Source organism: Ornithorhynchus anatinus, chromosome 1 (genome assembly GCF_004115215.2).
Source record: "Ornithorhynchus anatinus isolate Pmale09 chromosome 1, mOrnAna1.pri.v4, whole genome shotgun sequence".
In the NCBI taxonomy this organism is placed as follows: Eukaryota; Metazoa; Chordata; class Mammalia; order Monotremata; family Ornithorhynchidae; genus Ornithorhynchus; species Ornithorhynchus anatinus.
This window is the reverse complement of record NC_041728.1, coordinates 3,295,799-3,319,746: the sequence shown is the minus strand read 5'-3', so window position 1 is coordinate 3,319,746 and position 23,948 is coordinate 3,295,799. Positions and strand designations below refer to the sequence as shown.

At 50.9% G+C, this 23,948-nt stretch overlaps 1 protein-coding gene across 9 annotated transcripts in view; it reads right to left on the bottom strand.

The window, feature by feature from the left end:
- Positions 1–9,882: 9,882 nt before the first annotated feature.
- MTA1 (metastasis associated 1) overlaps positions 9,883–23,948 on the bottom strand; it is a 127,853-nt gene continuing 113,787 nt past the window's right edge. For 4 of the 9 annotated variants that reach the window (XM_029063515.1, XM_029063524.1, XM_029063540.1 and 1 more), the window contains 3 exons: positions 14,028–14,059; positions 11,822–11,973; positions 9,883–11,536 (listed from right to left, as the gene is read on the bottom strand). In XM_029063515.1, the coding sequence (XP_028919348.1) occupies positions 11,398–11,536; positions 11,822–11,973; positions 14,028–14,059 (323 nt within the window). In that variant the 3' untranslated portion in view covers positions 9,883–11,397. Of the gene's footprint in view, positions 11,537–11,821; positions 11,974–14,027; positions 14,060–17,939; positions 17,952–21,215; positions 21,595–23,948 lie in introns of those variants that run through there. The other 5 variants (XM_029063505.1, XM_029063533.1, XM_029063548.1 and 2 more) reach the window with 3 other exon arrangements.

Genomic DNA, 23,948 nt, shown 5'->3' with positions numbered 1-23,948 from the left:
TTAATATAAATAAATGCCGGATGTGGAGGTAAGTGCCATGGGGCTGAGGGAGGGCTGAATAAAGGCCAAGTGCAAGGATGATGCAGAAAAGAATGAGAGAAGAGGAAATGAGAACTTAGTTGGGGAAGACTTCTTGGAGAAAATATGTTTTGAATAAGGCTTTGAAGGCAGAGAAGAGTGAAGACATTCCAGGCCAGAGGCAGGATGTAGGGAAACAACTGCGGTGAGATAGATGAGATGAAGGTACAGTGAGTAGGTTGGCATTAGAGGAGCGAAGTGAGGTAGCCTTTCCCGATCTGACTGTTTTGTATCAACTCTAGCGCTTAGCACAGGTAAACCCTGAAAAAAAAAATCACGATTAGTATTCCCCTTCCTCTACGACTCCTGAAAGAGGGAATCTTCTTCCCTCAGGATCAGTCGGCCACATTGATTGAAGCGACATCGTGTAGTGGATAGAGCCTGGGCCTGGGAGTCAGAAGGTCTGGGTTCTAATCCTAGTTCCGCCACTTGTCTGTTGGCGAGTCGCTTCACTTCTTTGGGCCTCGGTTACCTCATCTGTAAAATGGGGGTTGAGATTGTGAGCCCCACGTGGGTCAGGGACTGTGTCTAACTCGATTTGCTTGTCTCCACCCCAGTGCTTAGTACAGTGCCTGGCACATAGTAAGCACTTAATAAATACTATCATTATTATTATTTTTATTGACTGAGTGCTTACTGTGAGCAGAGCACTGTACTAAATGTTTGGGAGAGTACAATAAAATGGTTGCTAGACACGTTCCCTGCCCACAACGAGTTTACAGTCTAGAGCTTTCATTCCCAGAATGAAGCTAACTGGACCGGATTGTTGACCTCGAAAGGTGGCCAAACCCAGAGCCCTTTTTCCAATGTCCCCCGACCCTCCTCCGTGGTCGGACACCACTCCAGTATCTCGATTCCTTTCAATCTCATCTCTCAGGGACGGATGTAAACCCAGGGTTACACAAGGACCCTGAGGGGAAGGAGTTGCGTCAGCGGGAGACGGCTGGAATTATCCAAGCTGGCATAGGGCCAGGCTAGATCCCAGGAAGTCAACTCCCAGATGGACAATGAGTGATCCCTCTCCACCCTGTGCTGTGGGGTTTGCCGGATTCCTGGGGTCAGCTACAATCTCTGCCCGGCATGCAGGGGCACTGAGGCGGGGGGAGTGATTAGAGAAGCAGCATGGCCTAGTGGCTAGAGCACGGGCTTGGGAGTCAGAAGACCTGGGTTCTAATCCCGGCTCTGCACTTGTCTGCTCTGTGGCCTTGGGCAAACTACTTAACTACTCTGGGCTTCAGTTACCTCATTTATAAAATGGGGATTAAGGCTGTGAGCCCCATGTGGGACAAGCTGATTAGCTTCTATCCACCCCAGCACTTAGAACACTGCTTAGCCCATAGTAAGTGCTAAACAATTACCATTATTATTATTGGGATGGGATATGTCCCCTGTGCAGAGAGGGAAAGGAATTGGGAATAACTCACCTGGAGAATCTTCCATCTCCTTCAGTCCTCGAGACTGTAAGCTCGTTGAGGGCGGGGAATGTATCTGTTGATTGGTCATTCACTCATCCATTCATTCAGTCATATTTATTGAGCACTTACTGTGTACAGAGCACTGTACTAAGCGCTTGGGAGAGTACAACAATAAACAGACACATTCCGTGCCCAAGCAGCGTGGCTCAGTGGAAAGAGCACGGGCTTTGGAGTGAGTGGTCATGGGTTCAAATCCCGGCTCTGCCACTTGTCAGCTGTGTGACTGTGGGCAAGTCACTTAACTTCTCTGTGCCTCAGTTACCCCATCTGTAAAATGGGGATTAAGACTGTGAGCCCCAAGTGGGACAACCTGATTCCCCTGTGTCTACCCCAGCGCTTAGAACAGTGCTCTGCACATAGTAAGCGCTTAACAAATACCAACATTATTATTTCAGTCTAGAGGGATTTATAACAATTGCTACAGTGTACTCTCCCAAGTGCTTAGTACAGTGCTCAGCACAAAGTAAGCTCACAGTCCTAATCCCCATTTTACAGATGAGTTAACTGCGGCACAGAGAAGTGAAGTGACTTGCCCAAAGTCACACAGCAGACAAGTGGCGGAGCCAGGATTAGAACCCAGGACCTCTGACTCCCAAGCTCGGCTCTTTCCACTCAGCCACGCTGATCTCCGAGCGGTGGTGATTCCAGGGAGACCAGACCCAGACCACGATGGTTCCAGGACCCTCGGCTGAGCCTCTGCTTGCTCCAGTGATGGACATGATTCTGCAAAATCTATCTCACTGGCCTCAAACTCTTCTCTCCTCCTCTGCAATCTCCCATTTACAGACGTCCTGCCGGCTCCTCGTGCTCAACATGTCAAGCAATCAATGGTATTTCTCGAGCACCTACTGTGTGCAGAGCAGCATACTAAGCGCTTAGGAGAGTACAACGCTAAAGAGTTGGTAGTGGATAAAGCAAGTCAACAGGTCGTGGGTTCTAATGCTGGCTCTGCCACTCGTCTGCTGTGACGTTGGGCAAGTCACTTCACTTCTCTGTGCCTCAGTTACCTCATCTGTTAAATGCAGATTGAGATTGTGAGCCCCATGTGGGATAGGGTCTGTGTCCAACCCCATTTGCTTGTACCCACCCCAGTGCTCAGTACTGTGCCTGGTACATAAAAAGTGCTTAACAAATACCATAATTTATTTTTAAATTTTTTCAGTCATGTTCCCTACTCACAGGGGAATCCTCTAGTCCCCCTGACTATCCCATCACTGTGGAGAACACCACCAACTTCTCTATCTCTCAACCCTGTACCTATGGCATTATCCTCCTTGATGCCTTCTCTTTCAACCCCAACATCCAGTCTGTCACCAGGTTCTTTTGTGTTTTTAATGGTATTTGTTCAGCACTTACTCTGTGCCAGTCACTGTTCTAAGTGCTGGGGTGGATTCAAACAAATCTGGTTGGACACAGTCCCTGTCCCACATGGGGTTCATAGTCTTAAACCCCATTTTACAGATGAGGGAACTGAGGCCCAGAGGAGTTAATCGACTTGCCCAAGGTCACACAGCAGACAAGTGGCCGAAACAGCATTAGAACCCAGGTCCTTCTGACTCCCAGGCCCGGGCTCTATCCACTAGGCCATGTTGCTTACCAAGGTGTTCTGGTTTGTGAGAGTCGGATCTCACCCACCCACTCCAGGTCTAGCATGCACCCCTTTTCCTTTTTCCTTTTCTCCCACTCCCTCCCTTCTGCAATACTCCGATTTGCTGCCCTTATTCACCCGTGACACTCAACCCCATAGCATTTATCTCTAATTTATTTATCTGTCTCCCCCTTCGTCTTAAACTTGCTCTGGGCAGGGAATGTGTCTGTTATATTGCTATACAGGTGCTTAGCCCAGTGTTCCACACAAAGTAATCAATAAATACCTCTTACCTGTATTTATTTTAACGTCTGTCTTTCCTGCTAGATTGCAAGATCCTTGAGGGCAGAAATCACGTCTCCTAATTCTACTGGACTCTTTCAGCAGATAGCATAGTGCTTTGCATAGTTGCAGTTGGTGCTCGATAAATACTTTCGTTTGATCAAATCAATGGAAACATTTATATGGAGTATAGCGTATAAAGGAGTGTATTGCCATATAGTAAAAATACAGAAACTAATGCACAAAGCATTCAGAAATGGCCAGCAAACAGCATACCGGCAATTGAGGAAGTCAGATCGCGTTCTGAATATGAGACGGTAGGGTCTGTTTTATATAACTGTCACGTTAAACCCAGTTGACTACCAAATTGTTTATCGTAGTAAATTTAAATAATCATTAATAATAATCGTGGTATTTGTTAAAGGGCTTACAACTCTGGCTATAACCAAGTGACAAATGGTCATTGTGGTTTCGGAAAAGGTATTGGCTGGATTGCTAGATCAACAGGAAGGAATCTGGGGAAGAACTGCTGCAGTTATTCCAAAATTGGACAGCCTCGCCTAGTGGGAAAAGCACAGGCCTGGGAGTCAGGAGTCTTGGATTCTCACCCTGGCTCCACCACTTGCCTCCTGAGTGATCTTAGGCAAATCACTCGACTTCTCTGTGTCTCCGTTTCCTCCTCGGTTCTCCCTCTCCCCAGATTGTGAGCCCTGCGTGAAAAAGGAAATGTGTTTGATCTGACGATGGTTGGCACATAATTAAGCACTTAATTAGTGATTAATGATAATAATTATCATTATTAATCACAGGTTATGAGGCTAGGTGAAAGGTACCAGGTAGGCAGCCCTGGATGGAGCCACCCTGACAGCGGAGGGGGAAGTTCAAGAGAAAATTCACAGCCACATCCCTCCTGCCCCATTTAGAAATTGTCCGTAATTTTGGGACAAGCCCTGTGGACCCCCCAACCCTCTTCCATGGTAAAGGGGATGTGAGATTCCTCCTGGGTGCCAAAAAGATGATGATCCATATGACCGGGATACTGGGAGAAGGGTGTGCGGGGGCTCCGGTTCCCTCCATCCTCCACAACTTGGTAATATTACCTACTGGTGTAATAATACCAAATTAACAAATACCAACATTATTATTATTGGAAGCAGCGTGGCTCACTGGAAAGAGCACGGGCTTTGGAGTCAGAGGTCATGGGTTCGAATCCCAGCTCTGCCACTTGTCAGCTGTGTGACTTTGGGCAAGTCACTTAACTTCTCGGTGCCTCAGTTACCTCATCTGTAAAATGGGGATTAAGACTGTGAGCCCCACGTGGGACAACCCGATTCCCCTGTGTCTTCCCCAGCGCTTAGAACAGTGCTCGGCACATAGTAAGCGCTTAACAAATACCAACATTATTATAATAATAATGATGATGGTATTTGTTAAGTGCTATGTGTCAAGGACTGTTCTAAGCGCTGGGTTAGATACAAGCTAATCAGGTTGGATACGGTCTCTGTCCCTCACGGGCTCACGGTCTTAATCCCTATTTTACAGATGGGGGAACTGAGGTACAGAAGTGAAGTGACTTGCCCAAGAGAATAATAATTGTGGTATTTGTTGGGTGCTTTCTATATGCCAGGCACCGTACTAAGCGCGGGGGTGGATACAAACAAATCGGGTTGGACACAGTCCCTATCCCACGTGGGGCTCAGATGTGGAACTGGAACTCAGTTCCTTCTGATTCCCAGGCCTGTGCTCTATCCACAAGGCCATGCTGTTTCCCAGCACTGTCTGCCTGGATCACACCCAGCAACACATGCAGTCGAGCATAGGAAAAGGGAGAAAGGTGTGCCTGGTAGAAGGATTTGGTATGATGTAATGGGAAGACGGGACAATTCCATGCCACCCGTGGAAGAGTGTGGTTGGAATACCACCCATACAGTAGGGAAGCAGCGTGGTTCAGTGGAAAGAGCATGGGCTTGGGACTCAGAGGTCATGGGTCCATGCTCTGCCACTTGTCAGCTGTGTGACTATGGGCAAGTCACTTAACTTCTCTGTGATTCAGTTACCTCATCTGTAAAATGGGGATTATGACTGTGAGCCTCACCTGGGACAACTTGATTACCCTGTATCTACCCCAGCGCTTAGAACAGTGCTCTGCACATAGTAAGCGCTTAACAAATACAAGTATTATTATTACAATGAAAGGAGACTGGCTAACCTCTGTGGAATGGCAAACAGGGAGTAACTTCAATTGAGGTTTTTTTAAAAAATGGTATTTGTTAAGCGCTTACTATGTGCCATTCATTCATTCAATAGTATTTATTGAGCACTGCATTAAGCGCTTGGAATGTACAATTCGGCGGGCACTGGACTAAGCGCTGGGGTAGAGCCGAGCTCATCAGGTTGAACACAGTCCATGTCCCATGTGGGCCTCATAGTCTTACTCCCCATTTCATAGATGAGGTAACTGTGGCACAGAGAAGTTAAATGACTCGCCCAAGGTCATACGGACGATACGTGGCAGAGCTGGGATTAGAACCCACATCTTCTTACTCCCAGACCCGTGCTCTTTCCATTAAGCCATGCTGCTTCTGTACATTCCAAGTGCTTAGTACAGCGCTCTGCACATAGTAAGTGCTCAATAAATACTATTGAATGAATGAACTCCTCTACAGGCTTGGGTATCCTTTGGCATAACCTGTGAAAATTAGTCCACTAAGTGTGGGTTAAAATTGGGTCTGATCTAAAGACACAAAAAGGGAGCCATGCCATATGGAAGCCGGCTGGAACAGATGGCTTCAGAAGCAGGATTGCCAGTGCATCACTGTTGGGATACCTTTAAAGAACGGTCACCAACCTCATTCCCAACAGGTGGGAATAAGACCCGGTGTTTAGGATAATATTATTTTTTTAAATGGTATTTGTTCAGCATTTACCGCTGCTGGGTAGCAGCGGCAAGGGAGAGAGTTGAGGACGGAGACTCGAGTTTACTGTGCGGAAGGAGGCGGTGGTCAACCACTTCCGGATTTTATGAAGAAAACTCTCTGGATCCACTACCAGAACGACTGCAGGTGGAGGTGGGGTGTTCTGGGAGAGATGCGTCCGTGGCGTCGCTATGGGTCGGGCACCGGATTAAGTGCTGGGGCAGATACAAGCTGAACAGGTTGGATAGAGTCCCTGCCCCACATGGGGCTCACAGTCGATCTCCATTTTGCAGTTGAGATAACTGAGGCACAGAGAAGTTAAGTGTCTTGCCCAAGGTCACACAGCAGATACGTGGTGGATCCGAATTAGAACCCAGGTCCTCTGACACCCAGGCCTAGTCTATGCTGCTGCTATTATTACTATCACCACCAGCACTTCTTCTACCCTGTTTTCTCCCCTTCTTAAGACCGAGAGCCTGATGTGGGACAGAGACTGTGTCCAAACTGATTGACTCATATCTACCTCAGTTCACTCATTCTATTTATTGAGCACTTACTATATGCAGAGCACTGTACTTAGCGCTTAGGAGAGTACAACAATAAACAGCGCTTAGAGCAGTGCTTGACACTGTTAAGAGAAAGTGCTTGATATGGTAATAATAATAATGAATATAATGGGTTGCTTTTATTTGTACATTGCACCAAGTAATAGTACTAAGAGAAACAGCGTGGCTCAGTGGAAAGAACCCGGGCTTGGGAGTCAGAGGTCATGGGTTCGAATCCCGGCTCTGCCACTTGGCAGCTGTGGGACTGTGGGCGAGTCACTTCACTTCTCGGTGCCTCAGTTACCTCATCTGTAAAACGGGGATTACAGCCCCGTGGGATTGTAATCCTTATGTGGGACAACCTGATCACCCTGTATCTACCCCAGCACTTAGAACGGTGCTCTGCACATGGTAAGCGCCTAACAAATACCAACATTATTATGATTATTATTATTGTATATGGTTGGATTGTGGATAAGCATGAGTTAAGGATCAAATTAATGGATCCTGTTCCTCTTAATTTGAGGAAGTCAGATCGCATTCTGAATATGAGACGGTAGGGTCCGTTTTATATAGCTGTCACATTAAACCCAGTTGACTACCAAATTGTTTATCGTTTCTCTCACGCTGCTGAGAAGCAGCGTGGCTCAGTGGAAGGAGCCCGGGCTTGGGAATCAGAGGTCATGGGTTCTAATCCCAGCTCCGCCACTTGTCAGCTGTGTGACTTTGGGCAAGTCACGTAACTTCTCTGTGCCTCAGTTACCTTATGTGTCAAATGGGGATTAAGACTGTGAGCTCCTCGTGGGACCTGATCACCTTGCATCCCCCCTGCCATTTAGAACAGTGCTTTGCACATCGTAAGCGCTTAACAAATACCATTATTATTAACATCATTAACCTCTGGTACTAACTTTCTCAGTGTCTCATTCTCGCCTGTCCTGCTATCGACCCCTGCCCCATGTCCTACCTCTAGTCTGGAATGCCCTCCCTCCTCAAATCCGCCAAACAATCGCACTTCCCCCCTTCAAAACCCTACTAAAGGCTCACCTCCTCCAAGAGGCCTTCCCAGACTAAGCCCCCCTTTTCCTCAGTTCCCCCTCCCCTCCCCATCACCCCAATTCCCTCCTTTTGCTCTACCCCCCCACCCCACAGCACCTGTGTATATGTACCTATCTATAATTCTATTTATTTATATTAATGCCTGTTTACTTGTTTTGACGTGTATTTATCTATAATTTTATTTATTTATATTGATGCCTGTTTACTGGTTTTGATATCTGTCTCCTCACTTCTAGACTATAAGCCCGTTGTGGGCAGCGATTGCCTCTATTGCTGAATTGTACTTTCCAAGTGCTTAGTACAGTGCTCTGCACAGTAAGCACTCAATAAATACGATTGAATGAATGAGTTGTCTGTATCAAAAATTAAAGATATTTCATTAAGTATTGGATACCCAAAGTGGGATTAAGCCAGGACCCACTATGGGACAAAGAAGCCCACGGCAGGAGCCTGTCTAACGATGAATGAACTGTCAGTGATTCTTGGATCTGTGACCTTTGATGATGATGATGGCATTTGTTAAGCGATTACTATGTGCCAAGCACTGTTCTAAGCGCTGAAGGGCACTTGATATTTGCCCCACCCTCAACCCCACAGGTACATTTCTTTAAATTATATAATTTATTTATATCAATGTCTGTCTCCCCCTCTAGACCGTAAGCTTATCGTGGGCAGGGAACACGTGTGTTAACTCTGTTGTACTGTATTCTCTCCCAAGTGCTTAGTACAGTGCTCTGCACATAATAGGCACTCAGATACCATTGATGATGATGAATGATTCTGCTTTAGAATTGCACAATGACTGATTCCAGTGTGCCTAAAAGTTGAAGTTATTACCGATATTGTATACTTATGAATGACTAACGTAAAATTGTCATGACTGACTGCGAATGAGAAAGGGTTTAGAACAGGATTCAGGAAGGAAGGTTCTAGAAGCTGACTGAAAGAGAGGAAAAGGGCCTTCGGGTATGAAAGCAGGAATCCTTATCACAACCAAGAATGTGAACATGGCCCCCCCTTATCAGTGAGGAACTCATGCCTCGAATCCAACACCAAACAGAAGTGGCTGAGCTCAGCGAGGGACGATAAGCCGAGGATGAGACACAGAGCAGAAGCAAAATGTGTTGGCACGCAGAGGGCACCTGACAAAGATGGACCGGGGTGGCATGAGGACCAAGCTATAAAACCAGGGACAGGCCCATCCATCCAACTGCAAAACCCCCACTATCCTGTGTTTACCATACAGATTTAGCCGCTTTCGCTAACCCAGTAGCGAAGTAGAAGTAGCAGTAACCACACGTGGGTCTGAGTGCATGACAATCTTCACTTTGGTGTCTAATCCATTCCATAGTGATCAGTAATCGGATACACTGTCGGTTGCTGTGGGCGTTTGCTCTCCCCCTGGATCCTCCTCTCCTACTGCATGGCCTAGTGGATAGAGCCCGGGCCTGGGAGTCAGAAGGACCAGGGTTCTAATCCCGGCTCCCGATGGTATTTGTTAAGCGTTTTCTACATGCCAAGCACTGTTCTAAGCACTGGGGTGGAAACAAGGTAATGAGGTTGTTCCACAAAGGGCTCACAGTCTTAATCCCCATTTTAGAGAGGAGGAAACTGAGGCACAGAGAAGTTAAGTGACTTGTCCAAAGTCACACAGCTGATAAATGGCGGAGCCGGGATTAGAACCTACAAACAAGACCCCTAAGTCTCTACTTCACCCAGATCCAGTTGCTGTCCATCTCTCAAGTGCCCCAGGGTCTTTTGGGCAATCTCTCCTCCCGTCCGTCGTCCCTTTCAGCTCGCCACCCTAGCAAGCGGCCCCCCAATCCCGGTCGCCTCCCTCTCGCTGCCCCGGGGAGGGGTGTGGACAAGGCCTCCAAATGGTCTCTGGTCACCCCGCATCCTGCCCGTAGCTTCCCGAACACAGACCAACAGGCCGGAGGTTCACAAACGCGCCACTGCTGGATTTATTTGCACCGTAAGTAAAGGGAACCGAAATGTCTCCGGGAGGGGGCGAGGGGGAGGGTGGTTTTCCATCGTGCTGGACGCAGCTGGTCTGCCCCCTCCTCCTCTCCCCCCACCGGTTAATCCAAAAAACAGCACTTTGGCTCATCTCGGCGTCAACACGTATGGAATGACTAAGGAGTTTATCACATGCGTTGCCTGCCCGCGGCAGGGACACGGACAGATCGGTACAAGTTGCGAATGAGAGTCGACATCTGTTCAAACACAGCGGGGGCGTCTGAAATGCACCGCATGGAGGAGACGTACAAGAAAGAAACCGGACAGACCTGCAAATACAGAGTAAGTTCAAGATGCAAAATCCGTAAACACAAAAAGTTTCAAGGGGAAACACACTTAGCTTTTTGATACACACTGTGTCCAAATTAAAATCCCATTTTCAATTTCCTCCACAAGGGAAAATGTCCAGTAACGCCGCTTCCCCTTGGAGAAGTGTATCCAAAACACTGTTGCACAAGCAAGTCTCAGAAACAAAAGCGATGTAGGCTCCGGACCAGGGCAAGACGGTCGGGGGAGAGGAAAAGGGTGCGGGGTTGCCGGACTCCCGGGTCCAGAGCCCGAGCCGCTTCTTGCCCCTGGTTTCCGGAGGGCCCCGGACCCGCGTTGATGGCTCGCCCCATCCCAACGCCCCCAGGCTCTCCAGAGTGGGGCCGGGTGGGCCGGGGGCCTCCATCGAGTCCGGGCAGACGGCTGACCGGCTCACGCCCTCGGACCCAGCCGACGACTTCCGGGGCCCGGGGCTAACACTGCTGGGGGACGGGGAGGTGAGGCGGGGCAGGAGAGGTCACTAGGAGGGTGATTTGAAAAGATGAGGGACAGACCCCGGACGGACCGACTGAACTTGCGGTTGGCGGTTGGGGCCCTAACGTTCCTCACGGAGCTGCGGACCTCAAGTTCCCTACAAAAGGAGTCGTAGAAATAAAATTAAAAATGGCACCTTCGACACCAGAACAGGAAGAAATCTTACAGCGCAGCCTCCTAGCCTTGCTGAGGATGCCGAGGGCTCGGAGGCGCGCGTAGTGGAAGATTCCTTGTCTTCACCTCTTCTGAAGGGTAAACAAAAAGGCTAAAAATGGCTGTTCCGCATTCTCTGAATAAGTTAAACCGCCCCTCTCCCCTCAACACCACCCCGGCTTGCCCACCCAAGGAGCGGGCCTCGCTGCAAGTGAAGGGGAAAGGGGGCCAAGACTACCGACAACAGAGAAAGGAAGGAGATACGGACAGTCCTCGGTCTCGGAAGCCGCCCGATTCGGGTCGGAGAGGGGCAGGCCGATGCTGTAATCCTCTCCCCCTTTCGGCGGCTCACTCGACGCCGTCGCTGGGAAAGCTCAGAGACACTGGAGCGGAGATTCTTTTGGGCGGATGTGGAGTGGGGTCGGGTGGGGTCGGGGAGGGGGTGGACGGAGGGGAGGGTGGGGGTGGCCACTCGGCTGGCGTTAATCCTCGATGACAATGGGCTCGTCGTTCACGGGCTGTCGGAGCTGTGTGGCCGGGGGCTGCCGCAGGATGATGGGCTTGTACGGGCGCCGGGCGGCTCGCTTGGTCTCCGACGATGAAAGCAACTTGCGGATTTTCCTGCTCGGGAACAGAGACGAGAGGAATGAGGGCCAAGGCCTGGTGTTAGGCGGGAAAGACAAGCCACCTTGCCCGAGGAGCCCTGGTTTCCCTTCGATTTCACCGGGGAGAGAGGTCGTGCCCGGGGGGCCGCCCCACCTGGGTCAGGTGCAGAGGGTCTACCTAATCGGGTCCCTCCGGACTCTTGGGCGGAGCATAGGGGATCCCGGGTGCAAAGAGGCTAATCGGCAGGATCCCGAGTTTCCCGGTTGCTGCCCCCAGTCACCGCCCGAGCCCGCTTCCTACCTGGTTTCTTCGGTGGCCATGTAGAACACGTCATCTGGAGCATCAATCCAGTTCATCCTCCTCCTTTTCACCGGCGGCATGGATCCACCACGGATTAACCGGACTTTCGTTGGGTACGATTTCCCATTGAGCAGCAAATTTCGGCTTGGTCCCTGACACAACACACGAGAAGCAATGAGGGCAAGGCCGGGAGCAAGCCCACTCGTGCTTACTTACGCTGACCGCCCGATGAGGGGAAGGGGCTTAATCTCTGGAAACACCCCCTCCCCGCCCCCACCGCCAACTTGAGTCCAAAGGACTCAGATGCCGGTCCCCTGGAGGTCCGAAGGGCCCGAACCAGAATCAGCGGTGTCCACGGGCCTCCCTGGAGAGGTGGATGGACACTCACGGTCTCCCACTCCCTGTCAGCCCTACTGGCTCTCAGCAAGTGGATAGTCTAGGAGGAGCTCAGAGTCCCAGGACTCTCCACCCTAAAGCCAGCACGTCCAAGGGTCCAAGGTGAACGACGATGCTCGGAGCAGCGACAGGTTGGCAGAGACCCAGAGAGAGGTAAACTGGTGTGTGCAGGGGTGAGGGGGTGAGGGACCCTCTGAGGTGCCTTTGGGGCAAGTGGAAGGGGTGAGAGGGACGATAGCTGCAGCCCAAGATGCTGGTCACGCACATCTCTCGACAAATACACATCTCGCAGAAGCAGCATGGTGAAGTGGCTAGAGCACGGGCCTGCGGGTCAGAAGGTCATGGGTTCTAGTTCTGGCTCTACCACTGGTCTGCGGTGTGACTGTGGCAAGTCACTTCACTTCTTTGGGCTTCAGTTACTTCATCTGTAAAATGGAGATTGAGACTATGTGCCCCACATGGGATAGGGTCTGTGTCCAACCCGATTTGCTTGCATCTACCCCAGTGATTAGTACAGTGCCTGGCACATAGTAAGTGCTTAAGAAATACCATAAAGCAAAAAAAATAAATAAATAACAACTCTCCCCTAAAGTCCAAAGTGGACTCCACCTTCCCTTTGGATCAAAGAGAGGCCAGGTCTCCCCTCAGCAGAGTCCTCCTACCACAACTCAGAAAATCCTACCTACAGTTTTCCCTGAAAATCAACAGCCCCACAACCCCCTGGAGCTCGGACTGGGTTTTCTGCCCAGAGAACAGGGATTTCCTCCCACCCTGGGGGCTGGAGAGGATTCCGGATTCGAGCCAAGTGGGATACTTTCCTGGGGATTTCCCACTTCTCCTCAGCGGGAGGGTGGGCCTCCCCGCTCCCCACCCAGCTCCAGCACCACCAACATGGCCTCCTGCTGGGAGGGGCTGCCCTGTGGCACCTCTAATTAGCACCCAGGACCTTCACTAGGCAGCAGGAGGGGGTGCAGAAGGATTCCGGCCTCTCTGCCCTTGCCGGGTTGTGTTCATCCAACCCAGACGAGAAGCAACCCTGGGGGCCTCTGGGGAGACACGCCCCTGCCCCGGCCCCCAACACCACGTTATCGCACCCGGAAGTGCACGATGAGCAGTTCTTTCCCGATGGAAACCGGCACACACTTAACAAGGCAGAGAGATCAGATAAGGCAGGCGAGGGAAGAAGAAACAGGGCTCGCTGTGACCTAAGTCACCAATCAATTCTCCTGAAGAACAAACATCTTGACTTTCACGGCCCAGGAGTCCCTGGACAACGGTGGGGAATCTGTTCTCCAGGCCCTGTGTGGGGGCAGTGCCCGAGAACCCCAATCTGCAGCACCAATCAACCTCGGAGCCCCCTCCCAACCCCGGCCTTTCATGCCGATCTGCACCAGGCTGGTCTTTTTTTCTGCCCTGACCAAACCCCTAGCTCAACACACACTGGGCCCATCCGGCAGCAACCCGCACGCCAACCGCTCGACAAAGAAACCATTCTCTAAAAGCCATCTGTTCCCTGAACTCTTCTTGGGCGAGGGGACCCGGTCTGCCTAGGGTCCAGCCCCAGGCCCACCCGAACGCCTCGTTTCATCTCGGCGGGACATGGAGACGCCGGGCATTTCGGTCGGAGCAGAGCGCCATGGGTGCCCTGGGAGGGAAAATGGTTCCCGTGTCTATTCCCTGTTGGCTGGGCCTGCTGACAGGCTCTTCTGCCTCTGACGACAGAGCAGAAAAAGCTGTGGGAAGCAAGGAGAGGGGACGCCTGGGTGGTCGGGAAACTATCTAGAGACAGGTAGAGTGTTCTTTCTCTTACCATTTGTCTGGTTGGTCCGTGGTTAGCCAGACCTAACAAACAGGAAAGAGAATAGAGCTTGTAAGACACCATAGTTCTTCCAAGACAGAAATAATACAAAGTCAAACCAAACAGCAGTGTTTGCAACTTGTTTGTCTGTCTAAACTAGTGGGTTTGGGGCTGCCTCCATCTTCCCGGAGGGATAAACAGAAAGCAAACCTCCCCAATTGAACACATGCTGGGGGCCAGGAGAGGCAACTTTCCAGCCTGCTGTCCGCTAGCCTCCGCTTTCTGGCCCCAACCCGACGTGGGGCGTTCAGAGGGGGAGAGGGGTAAAATATGATCCTTTCCAGTGGTGGCCTGCTAGCGTGTGCCCTGAAATGACTGAGGGTGACTTGAACTGAGGGGGAGGTAGGATGTCATGAACCAGAGGGGCAGAGAGTTAAAACCCACCACCAGAAAGATCACAAGCCCCAACCCCTACCCCTGCCGGAGTGGGATCTACTGAGCCCCTTCGGCTGGAGACCGGGCTGAGAGACCTTCCCACCGGCTCTCAGCAAAGGAGCTTGGCAGGCTTACTGCCCTCCACCTGTACCCCTTTGCCAGCCGGGGCCTAGGACCCTCAGCTTCCAGACCGTGACCCTCCAGAGTCTGAATGGCAGATGCCATTGGCGGGGGCGGGGGGAGTTTGCCAAGCTGATGGGGCTGGGTGGGCACATACCCATCACCCAGAGGGACAAGGGGTTGGCAGAGAGCAGCGGTGCCTCGGTGAGGATGGTACAGGTGGCCACCGACATTATTAGAATTGGCAGCTACTCCAGATGAACACCCTTATTCATCTGCCTGGCACCGAGGGGGCTTTAATCTCTGCTCTTTCCCACCCCTACTGAAGGATCTCAGAGTTCTTAATGTCCCAAGCAAACCACTAGTCCTCCAAAGCAAATCACTGGTCCCCCAGAACAAATCCCAGCTAGGCTGGGCAGAGAGGGCAAGTGGATACTAAGATCTCCAGAAACAGCCCAGGCACAAGAGTTTCTGGGCTTGGTCCCCAGGACACCCAAGTGGGAGTGGACAACTGGCTAACACTTTCCTCTATTCCTTCCCTGACCCTGAAGAGTCAGCAGGGAAGAGCAATGCATTCTGGGCTTACACACAGGGTCATACACACAGTGCTCTGGGGAAAACCCTGAAGTCTCTGTGGTCCCCTTCACCACACCAAAATCGGATTTCTTTCCAACACAAGTTGATAGGCTGTCCCTCTCTGGTCCCACACCTCAGGATTTGGAGGATAAAAAAAATCAACCGTCCACCAGTTTTAAAGGGAAACAGGCAGGTTCTCTTGGAGATCCCAAGTTTCCTGAGACTCACAGACTCTTGGAAGAGGAAGAGGCTCTGAGTGGGGCCCCCGGAGGAGGGCATTTTGTCCCTTGTTCTGAGACTCGGCCGCTCTCCCGGCCTGTTGGCCCGTTTCTGGACAGAGACATACAGCCAGGGTAGTGCCATGTGGGGAATGGGAAAAAAGTCGGCCTAGGCGGCCAGCCCAGAGGCCCCAAAAATCACTCCGAAATTGTGGTCAGGTGCGACTCAAGGCCCAGTTTATGGGAAGGGGGAAGGAAAAGGGAGCGGTTGAAATCCATGAACGTTTTCTGGAATGGGCGCTGACCCACAACTTCTACGTCCTGAGGACTGGACAAGAAGAATTAGGCTTCTTCCCACAGGAGAGATTGCCATTGTGGATAAGGATGATATTTCTGCCCCTCTGGAAGATGCAACATTGGAATAAGCTACCTAGGGCAATTGAGGTCTCGATCCCTGGAGATTGGTAAAGAAAGAATCAACTCCATCTAAGGTAGATGGAGGCAGGGGGCTGGACCAGATGATTTCTGAAGCCCCCACTATGTATCATGCAAATTCAGATCTCCAGTTGACTGATAAATATAGGGATGTCCTAATCCCAAACCCCCGGCGATTAAATAATGGAAGACATCTCTAACCAATGCTATCCAACTCAATTGAGAAGCAGTATGGTGTAGTGGATAGGGAACCAGCCTGGGAGTCAGAAGGTCATGAATTCTAATCCTGGCTCTACCACTTGTCTGCTGTGTGCCATTGAGTAAGTCACTTCACTTCTCTGTGCCTCAGTTCCCTCATCTGTAAAATGGGGATTGAGACTTTGAGCCCCAAGTGGGACAGGGATTGTGTCCAACCCGATTTGCTTGTATCCACCCCAGTGTTTAGTACCATGCTTGGCACATAGTAAGCGCTTTACAAATACCATAATTATTTATTATTACTGTTGATAGGGTTTCCTACTGAATGTCCCAGTGACACATGTGCAGATTCTCCAACCGTGGAAAGTCAGCAACGGGCAATGAGGAATCAAAACAGAAACTCAAAGGGTCAGTGGCATAACTAGCAAGGCCGACAGGAGTCACGGGAATCTGATCCAAAATCCAAGGAGCTTGTGGCAGGCCTGCCCTACATTGTTATCTCACTTCTACTGAACCCAGGAGGGCAGCAGAGCAGCCAGGCTGGAAATCAACTTTGCCGACACCACACCGCTGAACGTGGATGCACCGATAGAGATGTCAACCCTGCTCCCTGGAGCTTAGGGGGCAGGAAGAAGACAGGTTCTCCTCTGCAGCGATCCAGCAATTACCACTAACGACCGAACAGCCTTCTTCACCAGGAGAAACAAGAACTGTCACTTGACCTTCAGTTCCTGGCCTGGGGGGGCCTACTGTGTTAAGGTATGAATGAGTAAGACCATGTGTAAAACTCCCCTTACCAAAAAGAAGCCTCAGCTTGGTGAGAGATGCTACTGCAGAAGCAGATTTCCCAGGAATTGCCCTACTACCCAAAACTCTTTGTCACTGCAAACCAAACTGTGCTCATAATGACACTCAGGACCCTTGGAAGGAAATGAGAAGATGCTAGTGGGCTAGAGGAGAACCAAGAGGCATAACTGATGCTGGCAAACTGTCTCCACTACCCGCCTCTTGCTGCTTGAATTGCAGTGTGGCGTTATGGGAAATTTTGCCTCCCCAGGCCAGGCTGGAACCTGTTTGAACAAATAATTTTTCCCAGGGAAGGGGCAGCCCTGTTGCCCATCAGGTGAGTTCCTTAGAAAGGCTGCCAGGCCACACCCACCCAGCCTTTCACCAGCTTCTTTGCCCTCTCTGACGTGCAAAGGAGCCTGTTTCCCTTCTCCCCTGAGGCTCTGGGCCGGCCCCATGCAACCCGTGAAGGCCCCCCACAAGTACCCTCAAATCCATGTGGGATGTCCTCTAGTGGGCTTTGAAATCAAAGCAAAAATAATCTTGTTTCAAAAGCTCCCAAGCGACTGTCCAAAAAGGAGGTTGTCCCCTCACAACCGACACTTCTGGGTGTTTTTATTCCTCCTTGAAGAGACGATAACCTTGTCTACCAACTCTCTTATACCGTACTTCCCAAGCACTTAGTACAGTGCTCTGCATGCAGGAAGCGCTTCAATACAACTGGTCAACTGAGACACCAAAAGAGCTGCCCTCTCAGCAGCCCTGGAGTTCACAGGGCCCATGGCCACCCTATAACCCTGAGCCCTTGACTCCCCATACCCGGGAACTCTCCTGGCCACCAAGCCAGAGTGGAAGCCAATACCGAGCGGTCCCTCAGACACGGGAAGAGTGTGCGTGGGGGTGGAGAAGGGCGGAGACGGGAGAGGAAGCATAATCTGTTGAAACGTGTCAGGGCCCATTTCGGACGGAGAGCACAAGCCTCTATAATGAAGCAAACAACCTTCGCCGCGGTGTTTTCCCGGCCCCTGCTGACCACCGAGGACTCACGGGGTTGGGAGGGTCCCACTTGGGGAGGGGGTAGGATGCCTCTCCCGGTCACCCTCAGCCTACTGGAATTTCGGGCAAAATGAAGATGTTAAAATTCCAAGCTACTTACCTAAGTAAGTTCCTATCAGATTGGCAAAGGAAAAGAAAACAGATTCAAAGTTAAAAAAAAAAAATGAGGGAATGTGACTGGCACAGAGCAGAATTCAACAAGTCTCCTGGGCGGGAATCGCAGGCAGCGAAGCCAACTTCGGGGACATGTGACCGGGGGTGGGGGTGGCAGTTTGTCGGTTCACCCTGCAGCTGGTGTCAAGCCAACAGCTCATCCCACCAGGCAATGCGCTCGCGAGAGCCTTGATTGGCTCTGAGCGGTCGAGAGCAGCTGGAAGCTGGACAGAACTCAGGAGAAACACTGCCCGCGGGGTCACTGGCAGACCCTGCCCCGAGAAGGCCACCTCCCTGCTCGCAAAGAAGAACAGGGAGATCGAGAATCGTCACAACGGCAGTTCCTGAGAAGTGTCTCCAAGGAAGGAGCGAAACCCTCCGGCGTCGGCTCGTGGAAATCTCCCTGAACACACACGTCAGGGGGCGGACACCCACGATCTTTCTCCCGCCTCCCCTCCTTGAGGGAGCCACAGAAATAAAGCCTACCGGCCCCTGATTCTCGGCCTTGTCCCTGAGGGCGGCAAGGGACATCTGGAATCTCAGTGGGCTTCTCTGGGCTGGAAGGGAAGCCAACCTTGGAGAAGCAACCTGGCTTAGCAGAAAGCGCATGGACCTGGGAGTTAGTAGGACCAGGGTTCTAATCCTGACCCAGCCACATGTGACCTTGGGCAAGTTTCAGTTACCTCATCTGTAAAACAGGGATTGAGACTGTGAGCCCCATGTGGGAAATGGACTGCGTCTAATTTGACTAGCTTGTATTTACCTCAGTGCTTAGTAAAGTTTCTGGCAAACAGTAAGCAAATACCATTAAAGACAAAAACAAAAAAACCCAGTAACTTCATTTCTATTGCCCAGAAGGCCTGGTCTGGGATGGAGACTCTACCTGCCAGAAGTTCCGGGGAGGGTCACTGGGCCCACTCCGTTCCTGTTTTGGGCTCAAAACCAGGGGAAACTGAGCAAGGACTAGGATTCAGAAACATTTGGGGCAAGATCCCCTCATGCTCAAGGGAGACGGGGCTCAGGACTCTTCCCATTAAAACCCCACTGCTTCCCAAGGGGTTCCCTTCTCCCCAACTCCCCAGGGCAGTCAGATCCCCACCTCTCCCGCCAAACACGCTGGGTGGTATTTCCCCACCACCAGCCAAAGCATAGTGGAAAATTCCAGAAGGACACATCCTCCAGATCAAACAAACAGGAATGCCTGACGGCTGGGCAGGAGTGGGGAGGTAGGCGGGGATTTTCTGCTGGGTTAGAAGGGTTGAGCTGGAAGGCACAGCCTCTGAGGAGAGCGCTCGGTTCACTTGTATATGATACGAACGGAAACCAGACAAAATCAGAAGTGAGAAAAAACTATTTTCAGATCTGAAATGCCCTCAGGAGGGAGCAATATGGGAAGCAGCATGGTCTAGTGGAGAGAGCTAGGGCCTGGGTTCTAACCCTGGCTCCATCACTTGTCTGCTGTGTGACCTTGGGCAAGTCACTTCACCTCTCTGGACCTCAGTTCCCTCACCTGTAAAGTGAGGAGTAAGACTGTGAGCCCCATATGGGACACGGACTGTGTCCAACCTGATTAGCTTGTACCTACCCCAGTGCTTAGTACAGTGCCTGGTACATAGTAAGTGCTTAACAAATATCGTAAAAAAATTACGGATGGCCTACACACAGAATCTTGGGACGGAGGGTTAATCCTGGTGCTTTTGCTTTCTTTGGCAATAGTTTAGACCCGAAGGCAGGACAAATGTTTCCTCCAAAGGCACGGAGACCAGATTCTGACCACTGAATGACTCTCAACTGCAGCCAGGCCCACACCAGGGAAAGTCTCGGGAGAGTCATTACAAAAGCGTGGCCTAGTGGAAAGAGGTCTGGAAGTCAGAAGACCTCGTTCTAATCCTGGCTCTGCAGCTTGCCTGCTGTGACCTTGGGCAAGTCATTCCACTTCTCTGTGCCTCAGTTTCTTCATCTGTAAAGTGGGGATGAAATTCCCCACCTCCCTCCTACTTAGAACACCGGCCCCAGGTGGGACAAGGGCTGCGTTTGACCTGATTAACTTGGATCTACCCCAGCATTTAGAACAGTTTGACACATAGTAAGAGCTTAATAAATACCACATAGTGATGAATCATAATTATTATTATTATTGTTATTACAGAGCTGGAGAAGGTGCAGACAAGATGATCAGGCGGATGATGTTCCAGGATGAGTCCAACGGGATTGCAATCTTCAGTCTCATGAAAAATGTGGGCGAATATAGAATTTTTGTTCATCAAATACCAATGCAACAGGACAAGGGAAACAGTGTGGCCTAGTGTATAAAGCCCAGGCCTGAGAGTCAGAAGGACCTGGGTTCTACGCTCAGTTTTTCCACTTTGCTGTGGGAATTTGGGCAAATCACTTAACTTCTTTGTGCTTCAATGATCTCATCTGTTAAACGGGGATTAAGACTGTGAACCCCAAGTGGGATGCTGACAGGCTTATATATATACATCCCAGCACATAGTACAGGGCCTGGCACATAATAAAAACTTAACAAATACCATGAAACAAAAAAAAACAGGCGGACATGTAGTGAGCCTTCCATACAGAGAAGTAGTGTGGCTTAGTGGAAAGAGCACGGGTTTGGGAGTCAGGTTGTGGGTTTTATTCCCGGCTCCTCCACTTGTCAGTTGTGTGACTTTGGGCAAATCACTTAACTCCCCTTTCCAGATACCTCATCTGTAAAATGGGGTTTAAGACTGTGAGCCCCATGTGGGACAACATGACTACCTTGTATCTATCCCAGTGCTTAGAACAGTGCGTGGCACATAGTAAGCACTTAACAAAGACCATCATTATTATTATTATTGCTATTATGATTATTATACTAACAAAAGGGAAGCAGCGTGGTCTAGGAGATAAATCAATCAATCGATCAAGTATATTTATTGAGTGCTTACTGTGTGCAGTGCACTGTACAAAAGCATGAGTTTGGGAGTCATAGGACCTGGGTTTTAATCCACCCGGCGGAAGCTGAGGACATGGGATACGTTGCTACAGGAAGTCCTACAACTAAAAATATTTACAGGTTCAAAAAGGACTGGAGAAGCAGTGTGATTTAGTGGAAACAGCAGGGGCCTTGGCGGCAGAGGACCTGGGTTCTAATCCCAGCTCTGCTGCTTGCCTGCTGTATAATCTTGGGCAAGTCACTTCACTTCTCTGCACCTGTTTCCTCATCTGTAAAGTAGGGATTCAGTGCTTGCTCCCTGCCAGTGAGATGGTGAGCCCTATGTGGGATGGGGACCGTGTCCGAACTAATTATCTTGAACTCACCCCAGTGCTAGGTAAGGTGTCTGGCACATAGTAAGTAAGTGCTTACCACAAATATTATCATCACCATTACATTCAAGGACAAGTGGAACATAATGGGTGCTTGGAGTGAAACTTATGATGGTCGAGAGAAAAGTTCAGTGTTAATAGTCCATTCCTAAGCAGGAGGGTGGATATCTGGAAGGGTAACCATCATGTGACTCTCCCAAGAGTCCTGGCGCCAATGTCAGGGACCAAGCAACGGCATTGTTTTGTTGTCTTCAACTGGAAAGATCCTTCATCTGTCTGACAATTTTCTCCTATTTTAGAGCACGAGATTAAAGCAACTGTAATCTCCACCCAGAGGCTGGGACACTGAAAATGCTTTGGCAAACATACAATTAGGGGTAAATAATGGTCATTCATCCTGCTAAGTGGATGGCGTGGATTCCGGCCGACACCATCATTCGAAAAATTGTAATTAGTCTTCTTAAAGGCTCTTCGGTGCACTTTCAAATAGTCAGATGGATCCCAACCAAGACAGAAATTATTATTCGGAGGAATTGGATGGGAGAAACAACTAAATTAAAATGAAGCAGCACGGCTCTCGGTAATTGGGAAAATGGAAGAGGCAGCTTAATGCAAAAGATGTCTGCACACAAAAGGTGGGGGAGGGAAGGTATAAGGCAAAGTCTTGTCAGCAAGGGTTTGGGGAACTAGGAGGAAAAATTCCCTATTTCTGGCCAGAATAGGTGGCTGGCCCATCCCTGGAGAGGTTCTTTGGAGCCAGAGGCCTGGGGGGCTGAAGGGGGAGACCGCAGGGCCACTGGATTCCTAAAACCCGGGCAGAGGTGGATGAAGAGAGGGGCTGCATTGCTTTCTAGTGGGACCACCACCGGTGGCTGCAAAGCAAACTGGCTTGGCCAGTGGCAGGTAGCAGCGGAAACTCGGAGGGGCTAGAGAGGTAAGGGGTGAGCAGTAGAGGAGGTGGGAGGGTCGAGCCTGAAGAGTGAGGAGGAAGACCGTGACGCCTTAGGAGCAGGGGATCGGGGTCTGAACAGTCTGAGGGAGGGTAGTCCAAGGTGCCAGGTGAGGGATCAAAGCAGGGTGGGGGAACCATTAGGGAGATTGGACTTGGGCTCGCTGCCCAAGCCAAAGCTGAAGCAAAAATTCTTTTTTGCTCTGAAGAGAGAGCCGCATTGACTGGCCTGTAATGGGTGATGCCCTGGGGACCAGAATGACCTGGCTGTGGCCAGTTGCTCAGGTCAGGAAAGACAGAAGACTGGAGGGGTCCTCCCGCCACCGGACCTCTCGCCCAATCAATCCCAATTGAGGTCGCCCGCCTGTGTCACGAAGGCTGAATTCTCAGCGCAGAGACGAGTGGTGAGGCCCAAGACCTGGCTCCAATGAGTACTCCTGAAATGGACTGGCGACTCTGCCAGGGCTCTCAGACTCCCGGCCAGTTCAACGATCAGTGGCCGCTTCCTTCCCTCCCCAAGGTCACTCCTCTCCGAGCAGTCCATTTCCAGCCCTGTCCTCCCCTTCCGTCCTCAATGGAGGAACCCAAGAATGCAGCCCATTCATCCCTCCAGTCCGGCAGAGGATCCTTGCTGCCCAGCCTGGGGGTCTTTGCCCCCTCATGGCACCATCCACTCTTTCCTCTAGGAGGCCAATGTCCTGCCCCGGGCACCTTCCTCCATTCCTCATTAACCGTCCCTCTGTTCTGGAGCTTGTACCCCTTGTGCTGAACACATATTTGGATGATCAGTCAAGGAACCTAGGAACTCTGCATTTGAGAAGGGGACCTGCGGCCTCAAACTCAGAATCCAGGCAAAAATCTATCCTCCCACTCCACACAGACACCACGGTTGGCTTTTGGGCCACCCTGGCTGTTGGTAAAATTCCCTGCAGGCCTCTTCCCAAAGAAAGGATCTTCTCCATTCCTTCCCACTCTCTTATCCCTTCATCACTCGGCCTGTTAACGGACTCAACCTCCCTTTCTGGTTCTGCCCGAAGGTTCTGCGCTTTCAAAGAAACCCCAATAGCTACGATTTGCTCTTAGCCCTGTCCTGCTTTTCCTCTCATGCCCATGCTTCTTCCCACACCAATGGGCTGACAATTCCCTTTCTCTCCAGGTTATTTGAGGTTACCTGGGGCACTGTCATTACATGAGTTCAGAATTACAGTGCTCCAGTTCCCCTCAGCCATTTCACCAGCCACCTCTACCATCCCTTGGCGGGGAGAAATGAGCCCTTCTTTTCGGTCTCGGGATGAGGCGAGGGGTGGGTGGATTCTTGATTTGGAGTTGCCGGTGAACACCTGCCACCGCCTCCACCTGAGCCTGCTGCCTCAAGCGCGGAGTCTCACCAAAGAATTCCAACTGGCTCCTTCTCTCTGGCTCCTGGCCCTAGCCACTGCTAACCCAGGAAGAGAGACCGTGCCAAGGAAGCTCATGCTGGCTGAGAGACCACCTCTTTGTGGTTTGCTGGTTCCCTCCAGGACTCCCTGCAGCGAGGCCTGGTTCTGCTCCGCCACTGAACAGACCCCACTTCTGGCCAAAAAGGGCCTGTGCCCACCCACCCTCTTCCATAAGCTTGGCCCCAGGGCCTCACAATGAGCCAAGACCTAAGGCAGAGGACTCCGCCCCCGGAGGACAGGTGCCATTTCTCCTAGT